At 41.6% G+C, this 20011-nt stretch overlaps 1 protein-coding gene and 1 non-coding gene across 16 annotated transcripts in view; both read right to left on the reverse strand.

Moving 5' to 3' along the window:
• LOC115229090 (AP-3 complex subunit mu-1) overlaps nt 1-11268 on the reverse strand; it is a 70189-nt gene extending 58921 nt beyond the window's left edge. For 9 of the 15 annotated variants that reach the window (XR_004997953.1, XR_004997952.1, XM_036500658.1 and 6 more), the window contains exons 1-4: nt 11111-11268; nt 4213-4291; nt 3168-3273; nt 1011-1123 (exon numbers count right to left, since the gene is read on the reverse strand). Coding sequence is in view for 13 of the 15 variants with exons in the window: in XM_036500658.1 (XP_036356551.1) it covers nt 1011-1123; nt 3168-3273; nt 4213-4291; nt 11111-11145 (333 nt within the window). In the remaining 2 variants the exon portion in view is untranslated. The remainder of the gene's footprint in view (nt 1-1010; nt 1124-3167; nt 3274-4212; nt 4292-11110) is intronic. The other 6 variants (XM_029799552.2, XM_029799547.2, XM_036500660.1 and 3 more) reach the window with 1 other exon arrangement.
• A 6425-nt stretch (nt 11269-17693) lies between these two features.
• Nucleotides 17694-17889, reverse strand: LOC115208795. The gene has a single exon (XR_003881247.1). It is a non-coding gene; the product is annotated as a U2 spliceosomal RNA (small nuclear RNA).
• Nucleotides 17890-20011: the final 2122 nt, after the last annotated feature.

The raw sequence follows: 20011 nt of genomic DNA on the forward strand, positions 1-20011 counted from the left end.
AGACGGGTAGTCATGATGGGTATACTGGGCTTCGTATATTTTACCCCAGTGTCACTTTGATGGCATGAACTGCTCTCTCACTCAATAATAATAATAATAATACAAAGACCTGGAAATAGAGCTAACTCAAATGTGGAATCTAAAAACAGAAACAATTCCTATCATAGTAGGTGCATTAGGCATGATAAAAAAATATTCAGACAAATACATAACAAAAACACCAGGACTTACAAACACATATAACATACAGAAAATTGCACTACTAGGCACTGCACACATCCTACGCAGAACACTTTCAATACAGTAACCATCAGAGCATCACAACAAAACACAGCACATACCCAAGGCGTACAGAGCTGTGCTCGGTAGTGAAGTGAAAGCACGATATAAAAATAAAAATAAAACTACTGAATAATAATAATAATAATAATAATAATAATAATAATAATAACAACTGCCCTGATGCAGTACCAGACAGTGACTCTCATGGTTTCTGATCTTAACTGATTGAAAGTGTTATCATGTACATTGTTTTGTCTTTGGTATAAAAGATGGGCTACAGCAAATATTCTGCTCAATACCACAGATTTGCTTGTCAGTTGTTTGACCTCAACTAGTTGAGAATGTCCCTTGGTGGCTGACAATATATGCATCTCTGATCATGAGCAGTAGTCAGGGAACATGAATTTCTGGAAACATGGAAGTTTTAAAAGACACAGTGTACTGATCGCTAACAACCGATGCAGGGAGTTTATTTCATGCTTCAGTAATTCTGACTGAAAAAATGTTTCCAAAATTGATGGGTGCTATGTTGTTTTTTTGATTTTGTTAGCATGTTCATAAGTGTTAGATTTATGGAATTCAAAAAGATGCCCGAGGTTATTGTTGAAAGATGAAGGATAATCCTTGTGGGTGTGTCTACCAAGTCAGTTGCCAGATATACACTTTATTATAATATATAGTTACCTCATATTCTATAGCATAACATTGACTATATACAGGTACTATACCTCATATACTATAACATAATGTTCTTTGATTGTTGATTCTGTACACTCGGCAAAATAATCTTCAAATGTATCAAAGACTCTGTGCAGAAATTCAATTACAAAAAGTGGAGACACTGCAAAGAAACAAATAAAAAAAAATAAGAAAGGTAAAGAATCAGAGGATTTAAAAATGGTAAATAGCTGAGGAATTTTAGTGGGTTTGGTATATTAAATCATCATTGTAGAAAACACAATATTATGTCAGGTGGTGGGCTGTGTGTTAAGGTGAAAACAACCAATAATAAGAATGTGTGAATACCTTATCACAAAACTGACCAACAGAGATCTGTGTAACACCTGAGGTTGTTCTGTTTAAGAGTTCAAAATCCCAGCTTTTTATAACATTTGATTAATTTTCTAGAACTTTCGACAGAACTATTCCCTCCATGCCAAGAGGGACATAAGGCAATAATACGACCTCTCCACATCAGCTCTGCTTTCTGCCACTGTTCTGGTCTCATTCCAGTTTCTTCACACTTCCCACCTTCCCTTGTCAATGGTCCTTCGCCATGTGGTTTTAGGGTGTCTTGCTGCTCATTTTTCCCCTCAGGCTGCCACTTTAGTCCCACCATACAATCACTTTCTTGTTCCTGTCTGAGGACATGTCCAATCCAGTTCCAGTGTCTACATCTTATTTCATCATTGATCCTATTGATTTTGTTGTTGTCTCAATTGTATCATTTCAAACTCTTTGTAGCCACTGTAATTAGGAAAATCATCATCATCATCATCATCACCATCGTTTAACGTCCGCTTTCCATGCTAGCATGGGTTGGACGAATGACTGAGGGCTGGCGAACCAGATGGCTGCACCAGGCTCCAATCTTGATCTGGCAGAGTTTCTACAGCTGGATGCCCTTCCTAACGTCAACCACTCCATGAGTGTAGTGGGTGCTTTTATGTGCCACCGGCATGGGGGCCAGTCAGGCGGTACTGGCAATGACCTCGCTTGAATCTTTTTACAGGTGCCAGTAAGGCGATGCTGGTAACGATCATGCTCGAATGGTGTCTTTTACGCGCCACCGGCACGGAGGTAAGATAGCCACTCTGGCAATGATCACACTCAGATGGTGCTCTTAATACCCTACTAGCACAGGGCTCAAGTGCCAGTAAGGCAATGCTGGTAACGATCACAATCAAATGGTGCCTTTTAAGTGCCACTGACACTGAAGCCAGTTAGCCGCTCTGTCAATGATCACACTCGTATGGTGCTCTTTGCACCCTGCTAGCACGGACGCCAGTCATCGAATTTGATTTTGATTTTTGATTTCACTCGCCTCAACAGGTCTTCGCAAGCAGAAGTGTCCAAAGAAGGAAAGGTACGCATAAGTGGGCTGGTAATGCCCTTGGCATAGGCCACGAAATTATTTAACCATTAAGCAATCAGATTACGCTGTCAAATGTTAGGCTTGTATAATCAGGTTGTTTTGATCTAATCATGCATTAGGTTGTACCTCGAAGATTTCAATGATGTGATTGTTTATTTCTAGAATGACATTGTAGGGAAGGTGTGAGAGGCTGGATCTTGCCAGTTTGAACATAGAACAGAAATAATATTTGGACCAAGTATGGCTGGTTTAAATGCTGACAGGTTAAGCAACAGAATAGTTGAATAGATAAATAAAAAGTCTGCAGTGGAATGAAGAGAAAATATAAAACAGGAGGAAGATTTACTTTATTTACATTATTTACATTTGACAGATATTTGTCCTCATCTTGTTTGTTGTTAACACAACATTTCGGCTGATATACTCTCCAGCCTTCATCAGGTGTCTTAGGGAAATTTCGAACCTGGGTTCTCATTCCTAAAGTATATGCCCACAGGCATATGGCATAGTGGTTAAGAGCACAGGCTACTAACCCCAAGATTCCAAGTTTGATTCCAGGCAGTGACCTGAATAATAATATAATAATAATAACATTGAAAAATACTTTAGGAATGAGAACCCAGGTTTGAAATTTCCCCAAGACACTTGATGAAGGCTGGAGGGTATATCAGCCGAACCGTTGTGTTAACAACAAACAAGATGAGGACAAATATCCGTCAAATGTAAGTAATGTAAATAATGTACATAATTCCTCATCTCTTAAATATAGAGCAGGAGGAAGATTGCTTACCTTCGGTTGTTACAACTGCAACGAAATATAGTTGACTGCGATAGATGTTGATAAGATAATGATGGGGTGTAGCAATGACAGGTGGAACGTCATCCAAGGAAACAGCCTGAAAGACAGGAATGCAATTTTGTAAGGAACTGATGAAGCAATGGGATTAACAATAATGTTGATGAAGGCACCTTAGGAATGAGAACCCAGGTTCGAAATTTCCCCAAGACACCTGATGAAGGCTGGAGAGTATATCAGCCGAAGCGTTGTGTGAACAACAAACAAGATGAGGAAAAAATATCCATCAAATGTAAATAATGTACATAATTCCTCATCTCTTAAATATAGAGCTGTATTATGAAATAAAAGGTCTTGCTCAAGGACACATCACCCCACCAGAAATTGAACTCACAACCTTATGATTGTGAGCTAAAAATGCTAACTACTAAGTCATGTGTCTTCACTCACACATATATATAACATGCAGTTATATGGATTTAGTATTATGATGTGGAGGCGCAATGGCCCAGTGGTTAGGGCAGCGGATTCGCGGTTGTAGGATCGCGGTTTCGATTCCCAGACCGGGCATTGTGAGTGTTTATTGAGCGAAAACACCTAAAGCTCCACGAGGCTCCGGCAGGGGATGGTGGTGATCCCTGCTGTACTCTTTCACCACAACTTTCTCTCACTCTTACTTCCTGTTTCTGTTGTACCTGTATTTCAAAGGGCCGGCCTTGTCACTCTCTGTGTCACGCTGAATATCCCCAAGAACTACGTTAAGGGTACACGTGTCTGTGGAGTGCTCAGCCACTTACACGTTAATTCCACGAGCAAGCTGTTCCGTTGATCGTATCAGCTGGGACCCTCATCGTTGTAACCGACGGAGTGCTCCTACTAGTATTATGATGGAAGGCAAAAAAAAAAAGATGTTTAGTCATATTTATTATAATTGCTGCGTGAAACTGACTGACAAAGTTGACTCGTCTCAAAAGAGAAGGAAAATTCAAAAATAATCTTTTAATCTACAACATTGGTGAAAGAAAAACTTAATCCTTACCCTTCCTTGAACCTCAAAGAAGTAGTCACATATCGATTTGTGGATTACACTCTTCCAGTGTTTTTCCATAAACACATCTCTGTAATCAAAAAAATTAGAAAAAATATGAGTTTGCTGTTAACATCGTTGAGAAGTTTACTTCTCTTTCATGGCTGTGTGGTAAAATGTTTGCTTCCAGGCCACATGGTTCTGGGTTCAGTCCCACTGTGTGGTGACTTGTGCAAGTGTCTTCTACTATAGCTTCAGGCCAACCAAAAGCCTTGTAAGTGAATTTGGTAGACGGAAACTGAAAGAAGCCCATCATATATATATATGTGTGTGTGTGTTTGTATCTTTGTGCATGTATTTGTCCCACACCACTGCTTGATAATTAATGTTGGTTTGTTAAGAAAAGATGTGTGTGTGTGTGTGTGTGCAAGCGCGTGTGTGAGCGTGTGTGTGTGTATCCTTGTCTTGACATCATGTGATTGTTGTGAATGAGCATCACCATCTTCCACCTGAAACATGTCTGGCCAAGGGGGAAATGTTACCTTGCTTGGAAACAGGTGAGGGTTGGTGACAGGAAGGGCATCCGACCATAGAGAGTGATGCAAAAGGGGGGGGTCTGCCCACTGTGCAGGAGTGGATCCCAGAACAGCACAGGCAGGGGCTGGAAAAAGGATGGGTGGGGCCAACTCATGGTGTGACAGTGGGAAGTACCAGAGTGTCATGTTCGTTAGTGCTGCCCCAGGTGGCAAGCTGGCATGCCTTTTTTTGAAAAACGTTGGGTAGGGCCGATCTGCAGATTAGCATGGTAGAGGGGCGTGGTGCCCTTATAGGGTTCCTAATCTTTGGAACTTGTTCCTTCGATGGGCCCCAATATACAGAGCACAGTTGTCTTGTATGTGGGATGGGCCCACAGGTTAAATGTAAGGTTGGGAATGTGGTGTATGGCTTCCGATGTGCTGAGGGATGGTGCGGGGACATGACGGCTACTTGCATTAAAGAGGTGGCACACGGCTTTGGAGAGCATGTGGGTGAGCACTGGCAGGGGCTCAGGGAGGAGCAGGGCTCTTCAGTGCTCTACCAACATGCTCAGGCAGAGCATGGAGGTTGGGGTATTGTTGGCGCATGGAGGTGATACAACACTTGGACAGATCACGGAGGCTGCACACATGACAATGGATGGACTGGGCCTCAGTGGAGAACACGAATGAAACAGTGACACACACCATCATTCCACACAGCATGACAACTAGGGACTGAGGACTGAGGGGGAGAAAAGGTAAAAAAAAATCAGATACAAGTAGCGTTGTACACATACAATGGACATGTGTGCACATACCTGTTATAAACGTTATAAAGTTGGAGACATTGAAAGGGAAAAGAAGTTGTATAGAGGGCACGGATGTAAGCAACATGGGGGGGGGGGTGATCCCATATGCACACACAGACACACATATGGTGGCTTCACAGACAGCTGCAGCAGTGCCAACAACAACATCTGCCATGATGGCAGCGAGCACACAGGTGCAGTGAGTTGCAGGTGTGGTGCATAAGGTCGTGTTTGGTGGCGGCAGCAATGGAGTGGGAGATGGGGCTGAGGGGAGGGTCATGGTGTTGCTAGGAGCAGTGCCACACACACACACATACACACACAAGTGCATGCGTGTGTGGGGATACACATCGTAGATGAAGGGAATGAAATAGGCAAAGCGGGAGCACGCGCAAGGACAGAGGGTGTCATAGGGGACAGGGGGGTGTGGTCACAGATGAGTTGGAGTAGGAATGGTAATAAGCGAGTGACGAATGAATGTGTGGTGCATGTGTTTGTTTAGTAAAAGAAAAGGCAAAAATGACCATCCCGAAATACAAGAACATCTGTTTCAACACACAACTCCACATCAGGAATCTTGCAATACAAATTCATAAACACACACATATATATATTATATATATATATATATATATATAATATATATATATATATATATATGTATTTATATATATGTAGTTGTGATACCCGTATCGGTGGCACATAAAAAGCACCATCCGAACGTGAATGATGCCAGTGCCGCCTTGACTGGCGTCCATGCCAGTGGCACATAAAAAGCACCAACCGATCGTGACCATTGCCAGCCTCCTCTGGCCCCTGTGCCGGTGGCATGTAAAAAGCACCCACTACACTCGGAGTGGTTGGCGTTAGGAAGGGCGTCCAGCTGCAGAAACACTGCCATATCAGATTGGAGCCTGGTGCAGTCTCCTGGCTTCCCAGACCCCTGTCGAACTGTCCAACCCATGCTAGCATGGAAAACGGACGTTAAACTATGATGATGATGTATGTATGTATGTATATATATATATATAATATATATATATATATATATATATATATATATATATAGTTGACACTGTAAAGTGGTTGGCGTTTGGAAAGGCAACCAGTTGTAAAAACTTTGCCAAAACTGATCTCGCCTGTGCTTGTGCTACATAAAAAGCCCTAAGTCCACCCTGCTGAGTGGTTGGGGTTAGGAAGGGCATACAGCTGTAAAAATCCTGCCAAAACAGTCACAGAAGTCTGGTGCAGGCCTCTGCCTGGCTGGCCTTAGTCACACAACTCCTAACTTACATGAATTAGATGCTTTATCTTGATCTAGATTATGGCAGTGAATGATGTAAAGAAAACTCAATATAGACACAGCAAGAACCACCTTATCTGGAACAACCGATATTCTATAGCCTCCAAACTTCTAATTTAGCTGATTCACTCAATTACTCTTAATTAATCTCAACAGCAAAACCGCTTTTAAAGTCCTAAAATTTTAGTCTTAACTGCTTTTTTTGTAGAGATCTCTGTAAACTATACTTTCACATCTTATAACTCAGGTGTGGTTGTGTAGTAAGAAGCTTCCTTCCTAACCACATGGTTCTGGGTTCAGTTCCACTGTGTGGCACCTTGGACGAATGTCTTCCATGATACCTTGGGCCAACCAACGACTTGCAAGTGCATTTGCCAGACAGAAACGGAAAGAAGCCCATCATCATCATCATTTAACGTCCACTGTCCATGCTGGCATGGCTTTGACCAGGACTGGCAAGCTGAAAAGCTGTACCTGACTCTAGTCTGATCTGGCAGTGTTTCTGCAGCTGGATGCCCTTCCTATCACCAACCACTCCAAGAGTGTAATGGGTGCTATTACATGCCACTTGCATGACACCAGTATCTTCCACGACTACCATTTCACTTGGTTTGATGGGTCTTCTCGAGCACAACATAATGCCAAAGTTGTAGGGGTGTGAAAGGAGAGTGACAGATAGTTAGAGATGGGGATAGAAGTGAATGTAGCAAATGATAAGGGTCAAGATGTGGTCAATGGTAAATACCAGTATGAGGGGGAGGTAAAACAAATAAGAATAGTTCAGGAAGGCAGAGATGATAAATGGCAGAATAGATAGGAGGGCTCTGAAAGGGGTCCCAGGGAGTAGCATCCTTGCCTTCCTAAGCTAGTTTTCCACCATATTTCTTAAAAATCATGGTAGAGGCCTCGGTCTCGGGACCACTCATGTCTAGAAACTGAGGTTGGGGGTAAGCAAGGGCATGCTTCCTGTAGAAAACCCAGCTCTAAGAAAGCCTCATGATAGCAAAGGAGAATGGGCTGGTGTGAGGGCTGTTGCTATGGCAATGAGGTAGACCCGGCCACCCTCGTTAACGAGGACAAAACCCGGATTTAAAACACTGGCTGACTGACTGTTAACAACACTGCTCAGCAAATATCAACTTTTTTTTAGCTTCTTCAGAATGATGCATTCTTTATTCAATTTCCTGATAAAAATTCATATTTAAGATGATGATGATGATGTATCTATTTCAGGTAATCAGTTAGAACAATTAATGAAATATTTGAGAGAAAGAGTTATTGAAGTTTCATAATAGAAATGGTTTGAACAAATGTCACAGCTGGGGGATTTAGCAAGTAGCAGGTTGAGCAGGTTGTACCTCAGGGAACCAAAAAACATAATATTGATTTTTAAGTTTTTACAAGGGCACAAGGCTCCCAATATCATTAGATGAAGGCAGGTAGGTAGGATGGTGAAGTTATAGAAGGGGTTACGTTCGTCTGCCGTTACGTTCTGAGTTCAAATTCCGCCGAGGTCGACTTTGCCTTTCATCCTTTCGGGGTCGATTAAATAAGTACCAGTTACGAACTGGGGTCGATATAATCGACTTAATCCGTTTGTCTGTCCTTGTTTGTCCCCTCTGTGTTTAGCCCCTTGTGGGTAGTAAAGAAATAGGTATTTCGTCTGCCACTAGGTTCTGAGTTCAAATTCCGCCGAGGTCGACTTTGCCTTTCATCCTTTCGGGGTCGATAAATTAAGTACCAGTTACGAACTGGGGTCGATATAATCGACTTAATCCCTTTGTCTGTCCTTGTTTGTCCCATCTGTGTTTAGCCCCTTGTGGGTAATAAAGAAATAGTTATAGAAGGGGTTGGAAGAAGGCAAAATATACTGAGATGGTGAAAGTATGCTGAAACAATGGGTGGGTGGTATCCAAGGTGGGAGCTCATTGTTTAAGGGCTTAGTTGAACGAATCATCCATTCCCTGCATGCATGGATACATGTTTGCATAGTTTCATTCAACGAAATTCATTCACAAAACATTGGTCATCCCAGAGCTATATTCTTTTATCTGTTTTGGTCATTTGACTGTGGCCATGCTGGAGCACCACCTTTAGTCGAGCAAATCGACCCCAGGACTTATTCTTTGTAAGCCTAGTACTTAATCTGTTTGTTTGTTACAGGGATGTAAACACACAAGCATTGGTTGTCAAGCGATTTTGGGGAGGCAAACACGGACACAAACACACATACATATATATATACGACAGGCTTCTTTCAGTTTCTCTCTACCAAATCTGCTCACCTCACAAGGGTTTGATCGGACCAAGGCTACAGTAGAAGACACTTGTCCAAGGTGCCACGCAGTGGGACTGAACCCTGAACCATGTGGTTGGTAAGCAAGCTACTTACCACACAGCCACTCCTGCACCTATAGTAGAAGATACATGTCCAAGGTGTCACACAGTGGGACTGAATCCAAACTCATCTGACTGAAAAAGCAAGCTTCCTAACCATATAGCCATGCCTGCATCTAGGGAGATTTGACTGCTATTGCTAGTAAATCAAACTATTATGTTCAGTCTCTCTCATTGACTGCTATTGTTGTTGTTGTTTAACCCGGGTCAACCCTAATCCAGCAGAACTGCGATCAAAAGCGTTCCAGGCGAGAACGTACAATTATTTTTTTTAGACATAGTATATCTAAGACAACATTATTTAGTCTTTACTCTTTTTTTACTCTTTTTACTTGTTTCAGTCATTTGACTGCGGCCATGCTGGAGCACCGTCTTTAATCGAGCAACTCGACCCCGGGACTTGTTCTTTTTGTAAGCCCAGTACTTATTCTATCAGTCTCTTTTGCCGAACCGCTAAGTAACGGGGACATAAACACACCAGCATCGGTTGTCAAGCGATGTTGGGGGGACAAACACAGACACACAAACACACACACATACATATATATATATATATACATATATACGACAGGCTTCTTTCAGTTTCCGTCTACCAAATCCACTGACAAGGCATTGGTCGGCCCGGGGCTATAGTAGAAGACACTTGCCCAAGGTGCCATGCAGTGGGACTGAACCCGGAACCATGTGGTTGGTTAGCAAGCTACTTACCACACAGCCACTCCTGCGCCTATTTAATGTCTTTTTGTTGTATTTTGTCTTTTTTTCTTTTCTCCAGACGGTAGAGTGTGGTTTGGGTGAAGCTTTGGCTGTCATTTCAAGCAGGTCGAGTGACCGCATATAGGTTTTCTCGTCGGTTCGTCACTTACCTTTTATCCCTCGAGTGTGAGAAGGGTAAAAGGTAGAAATATGCACACGGCAGGTGCATATTGCAGGATGGGGGACTAAATATTGCTCAACAACAGGACAATAACAACACTGAACAGATTATTTTAATGATTATAGAGAGGATGTTTATTTAATACCAGCTCAGACCTGATCGAGAAGCAGACTCGCGGTTAAAGGTCGTCCGATCGTGATAATCCCGTCTTGTTTTCAGACGTATCGTATCTCGAACTATCTTAACCAAAATATATTTTCCTCTCTGAGATGTCGGTGCGAGATATGAGGGAGATTTGGCTGCCGCTTTTAGTAGGTTTAGCTGACAACTTGCGAGACTGCAGTTTACGGTAGAGTGGGTGTGTTTCGTGAGTGAGTGAGGCAAACGTGTTTATGGTGGAGTTCGTTAAACTGCGACAATCGAGCGTAATTAAAGTTATGACAGCCATATGTTTACAACAGAATTTGTGAGGTAACAACATTGATAATTATTTACGACAGACGACATGGAATAATAACTACCACACGTTTATTAATAGAATACGCGAAATTACGACAGCGACGTTCACGACAGACGACATGAAGTTCTGAGAATCATATATTGGGAAGTTTATGCTTGTATATGTGAAGTTACGACAAGCATGTTTATGATAGACCATACGAATCTATAACAATCGTATGTTTATGATAGAAGTCGTAGAATGACGACAATCGTAAATATTTATGACAGACGGCATGAAGTTCTGAGAATCATATGTTGGGAAGTTTATGATTGTATATGTAAAGTTACGACAAGTATGTTTATGATAGCCCACACGAATCTATAACAATCGTATGTTTATGATAGAAGTCGTAGAATTGCGACAATCGTAAATGTTTATGACAGACGACATGAACGAAGTTGCGACGTGTCTGCTTTCGTTTGGGAGCTGATAAAAATGTTACATTGCTTGTATACGAACTGAGATGTATGAAGTAAATAACAGGAGACAATGTGGAATACTCACCCAGAATTATTTATAACAAATAAACTGTGAATCATAATTGCTGCCTCGGTGTTATTTGGTGGTCAACAACAAACAGGGTTTCCAGTGGAATGACACCATTTGTAATTTGTCCCGAGTCGCTTACGTCCTTTAACACGTCACACCTCTTCACGAAATTAAGGCCCCTTACGTACAACACTATTAACAGATGACAATTTTATGGCACCTTAATTAATATACAGACACGTTCATTAAATATCCTGTATTTTTAATAAAATTGCTTTTGCTTTTAATTTCTGTTTATTGTTGATTTTTTTTTATTGTGGTATTTGAAAACTTTTTCTTTGTATATAAATAATTTTAAACCTATTAAATGAATAATTTCATTAAACGGTATATTTATTTAGTTTTAGGTGGGCGAGCTGGTCTGAGTTCAAATTCCGCTGAGGTCGACTTTGCCTTTCATCCTTTCGGGGTCGATTAAATAAGTACCAGTTACGCACTGGGTAGATATAATCGACTTAATCCGTCTGTCTGTCCTTGTTTGTCCCCTCTGTGTTTAGCCCCTTGTGGGCAGTAAAGAAATAGGTATATTTATTTAGTTTTGGACTAGACATATTTTGGGAGGAGGGATTGTTGGTACTATTTAAGAAGAGTGGTCCCGGTGCGCGCATTCGCGTACTCGTGCATCCACGCTAGCTAGTCGTGACTAGTCGATCCTTACTTTGTATTTTTGTTTTATTTACTTTGTGTAAAAAAAATTATTTATTTTGTGTTTTATTTACTTTGCTAGGTAGTCGTTGTAGGATCGACTATTCACGACTAGCTAGCGCGACTACGCGAGTGCGCGCACCGGGACCACTCTCCTTAAGTAGTACCAAAAATTGCTTTTAATTTCTGTTCATATTTGATTTTTTTGTTGTGGTATTTGAATACTTTTCTTTGTTTATAAATTCTAAACCTTTTAGAAATTTGCACCAGATGTTCAGTTTCTTTCATTTAAACGACATAATTTATTTAGTTTTGGACTAGACATATTTTGGGAGCAGGGATTGTTGTCATGATGTTCGTGCCATACTCAAAATCTTTCACGGTGCAAACTACAACCAACTCAGAATCGAAACCAAATCAGGTGCTTCGATTAAGATCGTGTAGAGTCTACGCTACAGACTAATGTCCAATTGTATCCCAACTATGACCATCACGTTTTCCTATTCAGACACAGAGTATCTTAGGCTACATCATCGAATATAACATTCATTTCTATTTTAAAACACTTTGATGTTATCTGAAAGCCATTTGGCTGTTATTTCTAGTAGGTCGAGTGACCGTATAGAGAGGCTCCCTAATCGGTTGAAGAGGAATTGCAACTGATCTCATCGCCTTCCTTCATAGAATAAATTAAAAGGTAAAATGCAATTAATAACGATGTTACAGACAGACAGTCACACATTCTCAATTATATATATATATTAAGGGCATTATTATACATAAATGCCTCACGGTAGGAGGGACTCTTAAAGTCAAAACTACCGTACTAAAACACAAAATGTGTTTATTATGGTAGTTTTGACTTTAAGAGTCCCTCCTAGCATGAGGCATTTATGGATAGTAATGTCTTTAATATAAATATAAATATATTTAAAGGGAATAATTAATAAATTTTTCCCTTATGAGGATTTTCACGCTAACTACTTGATCATCTATCTATATATATAAAACTCTAGTTGTGTGAGTGTCTGTCCCCTTCGATTTAGATTCCTAACTCCTCCCACATTTTGCGGTGCAGTTTAACCAAATTCGGGTATCTTATAGTCGTGATTCATATCGAGCCCGTCTGGGTATTAGCGCGCGTCAACGATGAGTCTACGATTTTAAAAATAATTTAACATCATTTTTTATTCCATTTTAATGCATAAAATGCATCGTATGTCGATGGCGGCGGAGTTGGCGTCCACGCTCACAGCTGCACCTGTTTGCTTCTCCCCCTTCCCTCCCTCGTGAAGCTGTGGGGAAGGGAGTGTAAAGAAATCAACGTCGTAATGCGTTGTGAAGGAAACCAGCGTTCTTTTAGAACAACGACTTCATGGCTTGAAGACACCAAAACAAAAATGGCTAAGAAAGCCCGAATTTATAAGGGAAGTAACTCTCTAAAAATGCTTATATAGTTATTTCCCTTACAAACCCGAGCAACGCCGGGCGATACTGCTAGTATATATATATAAAACTCTAGTTGTGTGCTGTCTGTCTCCTACGATTTAGATTCCTAACTCCTCCCACATTTTGCGGTGCAGTTTAACCAAATTCGGGTATCTTATAGTCGTGATTCATATCGAGCCCGTCTGGCTATTAGCGCGCGTCTACGATGAGTCTACGATTTAAAAAATAATTTAACATCATTTTTTATTCCATTTTAATGCATAATTTTTCGTGTGTCGATGGCGGCGGAGTTGGCGTCCATGGTCACACCTGCACCTGTTTGCTTCTCCCCCTTCTTCCCTCCCTCGTGAAGCTGTGGGGAAGGGAGTGTAAGGAAATCAATGTCGTAAAGCGTTGTCAAGGAGACCAGCGTTCTTTTAGAACAACGACTTCATGGCTTGAAGACACCAAAACAGAATGGCTAAGAAAGCCCGAATTGGCATCTATAAGGGAAGTAACTCTCTAAAAATGCTTATATAGTTATTTCCCTTACAAATCCGAGCAACGCCGGGCGATACTGCTAGTTTCTTATAAAGATTTTATCATATTTTTAAATTGTATGTGTGTGTGTGTATGTGTGTGTGTGTGTGTCTGTCTGTCTGTCTGTCTGTCTGTCTGTGTGTGTGTGTGTGTATACATAAAGGTACTTTTTGGTCACCTCACTGCCATAAAAAAACTAGGTTACCTCCCCTCTAAAAATTGAGTTTACGTAGCGTCAACAGATTGGATTGAAAGAGTTAAATCTTTTTGATTCAATACTTCAACACATTGTTGAGTTTTTGCCTCTTCAATAGGAATGGAATGAATTGTTATAAAAATGTTATCAGATTCTGTAAGATGTTTAATTTTTTTCAGTTTTCATATTTATTAATTTTTTCCACTTTTCTTTTGTTGTTTTATTGTTGGCATTAGGAAGTGCATCCAGCTGTAGAAACACTGCCAGATCTGAATGGGGCCTGGTGCAGCCTCCTGGCTTCCCAGACCCAAGTCGAACCATCCAACCCATGCCAGCATGGAAAACGGATGTTAAACGATGATGATGATGAGGAGGAGGAGGAGGGTTAAACAATTGTTTTAGTTGAGGGAGATAACCAAAAGTACTGCTATTTCTCGTAAAACTGGGGGAGATAACTCAATTTTTTAATAGGGGTGAGATAACCAAAAAGTACCTAATATGATGGGCTTCTTTTAGTTTCCACCTATCAAATCCACTCCCAAGGCTATAGTAGAAGACACTTGCCCAAGGACCCATGTGGTTGGGAAGCAAGCTACTTACCACACAGCCACCCCTGCACCTATAGAAACTATTCCAACATTAAGGCGTCGAGTTGGCAGAATCGTTAGTACGCCGGGCGAAATGCGTAGCGGTATTTCGTCTGCCGCTACGTTCTGAGTTCAAATTCCGCCGAGGTCGACTTTGCCTTTCATCCTTTCGGGGTCGATTAAATAAGTACCAGTTACGCATTGGGGTTGACATAATCGACTTAATCCGTTTGTCCCCTCTGTGTTTAGCCCCTTGTGGGTAGTAAAGAAATAGGTATTTCGTCTGCCGTTACGTTCTGAGTTCAAATTCCGCTGAGATCGACTTTGCCTTTCATCCTTTCAGGGCCGATTAAATAAGTATGCACTGGGGTCGATATAATCAACTTAATCCGTTTGTCCTCTCTGTGCTTAGCCCCCTTGTGTGTAGTAAAGAAATAGGTTGTATTAGCACTATATTATTCTGAATATTCCCTTGACAGACTGCTCTGAACGACTGGTTTCCAGTTACAACTGGAGCCAGTAGGGATGGTAAGCGTCCCGACAGAATAACCCTCTTCCCATACAAGGGAAGCAGATCCCTAATCTGGGACACAAGTTGTCACACATTCCCTGGCTCCAACGTTGTTGCATCAGCCACAAACTCGAGTATCACCGCCAGAACCTTAGGTGTCCTCGGACCCCACACTGTCGATTTCCTCCGCAACACCAGGATTACTGCGGCCCAGCTGAAAATTAAGCCCTGCACGGTGAGATGACTGTTACAGCAAATGTTGCTGGCCATTCCACGGCAATGCTTTTGCAATCATGTCTGTGTGGTGCAGCTAAAAACACCGTGGAGGCGCAATGGCCCAGTGGTTAGGGCAGCGGACTCGCGGTTTCGATTCCCAGACCGGGTGTTGTGAGTGTTTATTGAGCAAAAACACCTAAAAAGTTCCACGAGGTTCCGGCAGGGTATGGTAGTAATCCCTGCCGTACTCTTTCACCACAACTTTCTCTCACTCTTACTTCCTGTTTCTGTTGTACCTGTATTTCAAAGGGCCGGCCTTGTCACTCTCTGTGTCACGCTGAATATCCCCGAGAACTACGTTAAAGGTACACGTGTCTGTGGAGTGCTCAGCCACTTACACGTAAATTTGACGAGCAGGCTGTTCCGTTGATTCAGATCAACCGGAATCCTCATCGTCGTAACCGACGGAGTGCTTCCATCCACCATAAAAACACCATTTGTTCTGGGATGTTCTACCCGATACACCCTACACGCCCCACAACCATCTTCTGCTACTTACTACAGTGTTTGTAAGTTTGTGGCTGCTGAAACAAGGTTGGATCCAGAGAATGTGTGACAACTTGTGTCCCAGAGTAGGGATCTGCTTCCTAAAATGTCTGGCCTTGTACCAAAATTTGAAACAATAACAGCATTCTTTTATTACTTATTCCTTTACTACCCACAAGGGGCTAAACACAGAGAGGACAAACAAGGACAGACAAACGGATTAAGTCGATTATATCGACCCCCGTGCGTAACTGGTACTTAATTTATCAACCCCGAAAGGATGAAAGGCAAAGTCGACCTCGGCGGAATTTGAACGTAATGGCAGACGAAATACAGCTACGCATTTCGCCTGGCGTGCTAACGGTTCTGCCAGTTCGCCGCCTTATTCTTTTATTACTATAATGGTTATTGCCACCCATTAGTAAAGTCATTTCCTTCCTTCAGTTCCACTGGGGTTATTCTAATGGTACACTCAATTCAATAGTTTCAATCTTCATTTATTGAATAATTTCAGTTATAGGAAATTTCGGAGGTGCAATGGCCCAGTGGTTAGGGCAGCGGACTCGCGGTCGGAAGATTGCGGTTTCGATTTCCAGACCGGGCATTTTGTGTGTTTATTGAGGGAAAACACCTAAAAGCTCCATGAGGCTCCGGCATGGGGTGGTGGCAACCCCTGTTGTACTCTTTAACCACAAGTTTCTCTCACTCTCTCTTCCTGCTTCTTGAGTAACGCTGCGATGGACTGGCATCCCGTCCAGCTAGGGGGAACACATACGCCACAGAAACTGGGCCCATGAGCCTGGCTAGGCTTGAAAAAAAAATGGGAAATTTCACCATAAACATTTTTGCCATAGGAAAATCATTTCCCATAACATTCTTTTTAATGTTTGACATTGTTTAAAGACTTGCCTATCTGACGCTTTTATCATTCCTTGTTTTATTTTATTTTATTAAATGTTGATATAATACACTTTATCGTTATCCATACGGTACATTTTCTGAACACAAATACCTTCTTTAGGAAACATTTTTTCACGCTGAGAGTTGCTGAAGCATGGAACAAACTGCCGGCATCAGTTGTTAGTTGTTGGAGCACTGCATCCTTCAAAACTTCCATGCTTTCTGAGATTCGCCAACACTACACCTGATTTTCTCCCCTCCATACACACACAAGCATGTACCTGACTCATGCATTGTTCGCTTTCCAGACATTTGTACACTACTGCATGTGCTTTATACGCACTTTTGACAAGTTGTGGTGCACCTGAGCACTGTATACAATAATTTCATTATTATTATTATTATTATTATTATTATTTTAACCCATTAAGTCCCAGAGTTCTTAAATTTCTGAATATTACTTTTAGATTTTTACAGATGATTGAAAATAGACTAAAATGAAAAAATTAAAACACTTTTACTTCAAGTAGAAATGGAAATACTCGGTGTCCTATAAATAGGACACTGAGACAATCTGATATAGCTTATTTACGGTTCTCATTTAGTGTCCTATTTATAGGACAGTGGGACTTAATGGGTTAATTAGGTACCTCTAATTGACAGCTATGTGAACTGATTGGTTGACTGTGATCTGAGAGAACACTCACCTTGATCTGGTATTTATTACTGAGAGTTAGATTGAACTGATTGGCTGTGGTCTGGTACTCTCTTCTAAGATTGATCTTGTATCTGTTACTGACAGGCACCTGTTGATTGACTATGATCCAAGACTCAATATTTTCAAATTGACCTGGTACCTATTACTGACAGCTAGGGTGACTGATTGGTTGACAGTGATCTAGGACTCATCATCATCATCATCGTCGTTTAAAGTCCGTTTTCCGTGCTAGCAAGGGTTGGACAGTTTTTAAAAGATGGGCTGAATCCTGGAAGTACTGCTATACCAGGCCAACCCATGGCAAAGGCGGAGCAAGCCCCTAACTCTTCACCTCGTTCTAAAAATCAGTTTAATATCGATGGTCCCAAATAGGGACTGTATCAGATATTAAGCTGATAAGAAAAGATACTACACTTTGATCTTAGCCAAAAGGCCGATTGAACCAGTACCTATTAATGATGGTTAAGTGAAATGGTTTGTGGTTAGTCATCGACCATTCTCAGGTAAACAGACACCTATACTCAACCCTTTTCTTAAACAAAGGAAATGTAAAATAAAGTACTTTGTTCAGAGACAGATCCCAGCAGTGGATTTGAACTCACTCCTCATGGATACTTTGCTCATCAGCAGGGTAGGCTTTATTCAGGAGGTATCATTATCATCATCGTTTAACGTCTGCTTTCCATGCTAGCATGGGTTGGACGATTTTGACTGAAGGCTGGTGAACCAAATGGCTGCACCAGGCCCCAATCTTGATCTGGCAGAGTTTCTACAGCTGGATGCCCTTCTTAATGCCAACCACTCCGAGAGTGTAGTGGGTGCTTTTACGTGCCACCGGCATGGGGGCCAATCAGGTGGTACTGGCAATGACCGCTCAAATCTTTTTACACATGCCACCAGCACAGGTGCCAGTAAGGCGGTACTGGCAATGACGTCGCTTGAATCTTTTACACATGCCACCAGCACAGGTGCCAGTAAGGCAATGCTGGTAACGATCACACTCGAATGGTGTCTTTTACGTGCCACCGGCACGGAGGCCATCTTTTGTCTATTTCAGTCATCAGACTGTGACCATGCTGGGAAGAGTTTGCAGTCATTTGAATCAACCCCAGTGCTAATTTTTCAGTTTGAAGCTTGGTATTTATTGAATCACTAAGTTACAGGGATGTAAAAACACCAACACCGGTTGTAAAGTGGTGGTGGGGAACAAACACAGACACACACATATGAAGGGCTTCTTTCAGTTTCCACCTACCAAATCCACTCACAAGGCTTTTGTCAGTCCGGGTCTATAGTAGAAGACACTTGTCCAAGGTGCTGCACAGAGGGATTGAACCTAGAACCATGTGGTTGGGGAACAAGCTTCTTACCATTTCACATTTGCCTTAACCCTTTAGTGTTCAGATTATTCTATCAAACATAATGCCTATTGATTCCCATTGATCTGAATTAATCATGCATTATCTCATATCTTCAAGATCTTGATGGTGTAATTACTTAATGTAGAATAACATTGTAGGGTAGGCGTGAGAGCCTGGATCTGGTCAGTTTGAACATAAAACAGATTAACTATTTTGGCCGGATATGGCCGGTTTAAATACTAAAGGGTTAACCATATGATAGATTCACTCTTTATTCATTTGGCATGTTTACTCATTACCTCATCCATGTAAAATATTTGCCTTCTAGCTTATCCATGTGACATTTTCCCACTATTTCATCCATTTGACATGTTTGCCCATGATTTCATGCAAGCAATATTTGCCCCTAACTCAACCACCTGACGTGTTTGCCCATGATTTCATGCAAGCAATATTTGCCCACTACCTTATATGTTTGCCCTTTCTCAATTTGGCATTTGCTCTTACCTCATAAATCTGACTCCTTTGTCCATTTCAAATGCAGACACACAGGTTTGAACTCAGCACCCATCTATTACACTATGCTTTATCCAGTGGTAAGGGTAACAGACTCGCAGTCATAGGATCGCAGTTTCGATTCCCAGACCGGGCATTGTGAGTGTTTATTGAGCGAAAGTGCCTAAATCTCCACAAGGCTCCAGCAGGGGGTGGTGCCAAACCCTGCTGTACTCTTTCACCACAACTTCCTCTCACTCCTTCTTCCTATTTCTGTTGTGCCTGTATTTCAAAGGGACCAGCCTTGTCACACTCTGTGTCACGCTGAATCTCCCCCAAGAACTACGTTCAGGGTACACGTGTCTGTGGAGTGTTCAGCCAGTTGCACGTTAATTTCACAAGCAAGCTGTTCCGTTGACCGGATCAACAGGAAACTTTGTCATCGTAACCAATGGAGTTCCACAATTGTTCTTATATACCAATATTTTTTTAACAAGAACATTTATGAATATTTTGACTACCAACTGTGAAATGTCCACACAGCCATGACATCAAATAGTCCGTCAGGCCTGCCATTGTCGGCTCACATGTATATATATATATATATATATATCATTGTTTAACGTCCGCCTTCCATGCTGGCATAGGTGGGATGGTTTAACAAGAGCCAGCCAGGCAGAAGTCTGCACCAGACTTCTGTAACTGTTTTGGCA

Source organism: Octopus sinensis, linkage group LG2, assembly GCF_006345805.1.
Source record: "Octopus sinensis linkage group LG2, ASM634580v1, whole genome shotgun sequence".
NCBI classification, from domain to species: domain Eukaryota; kingdom Metazoa; phylum Mollusca; class Cephalopoda; order Octopoda; family Octopodidae; genus Octopus; species Octopus sinensis.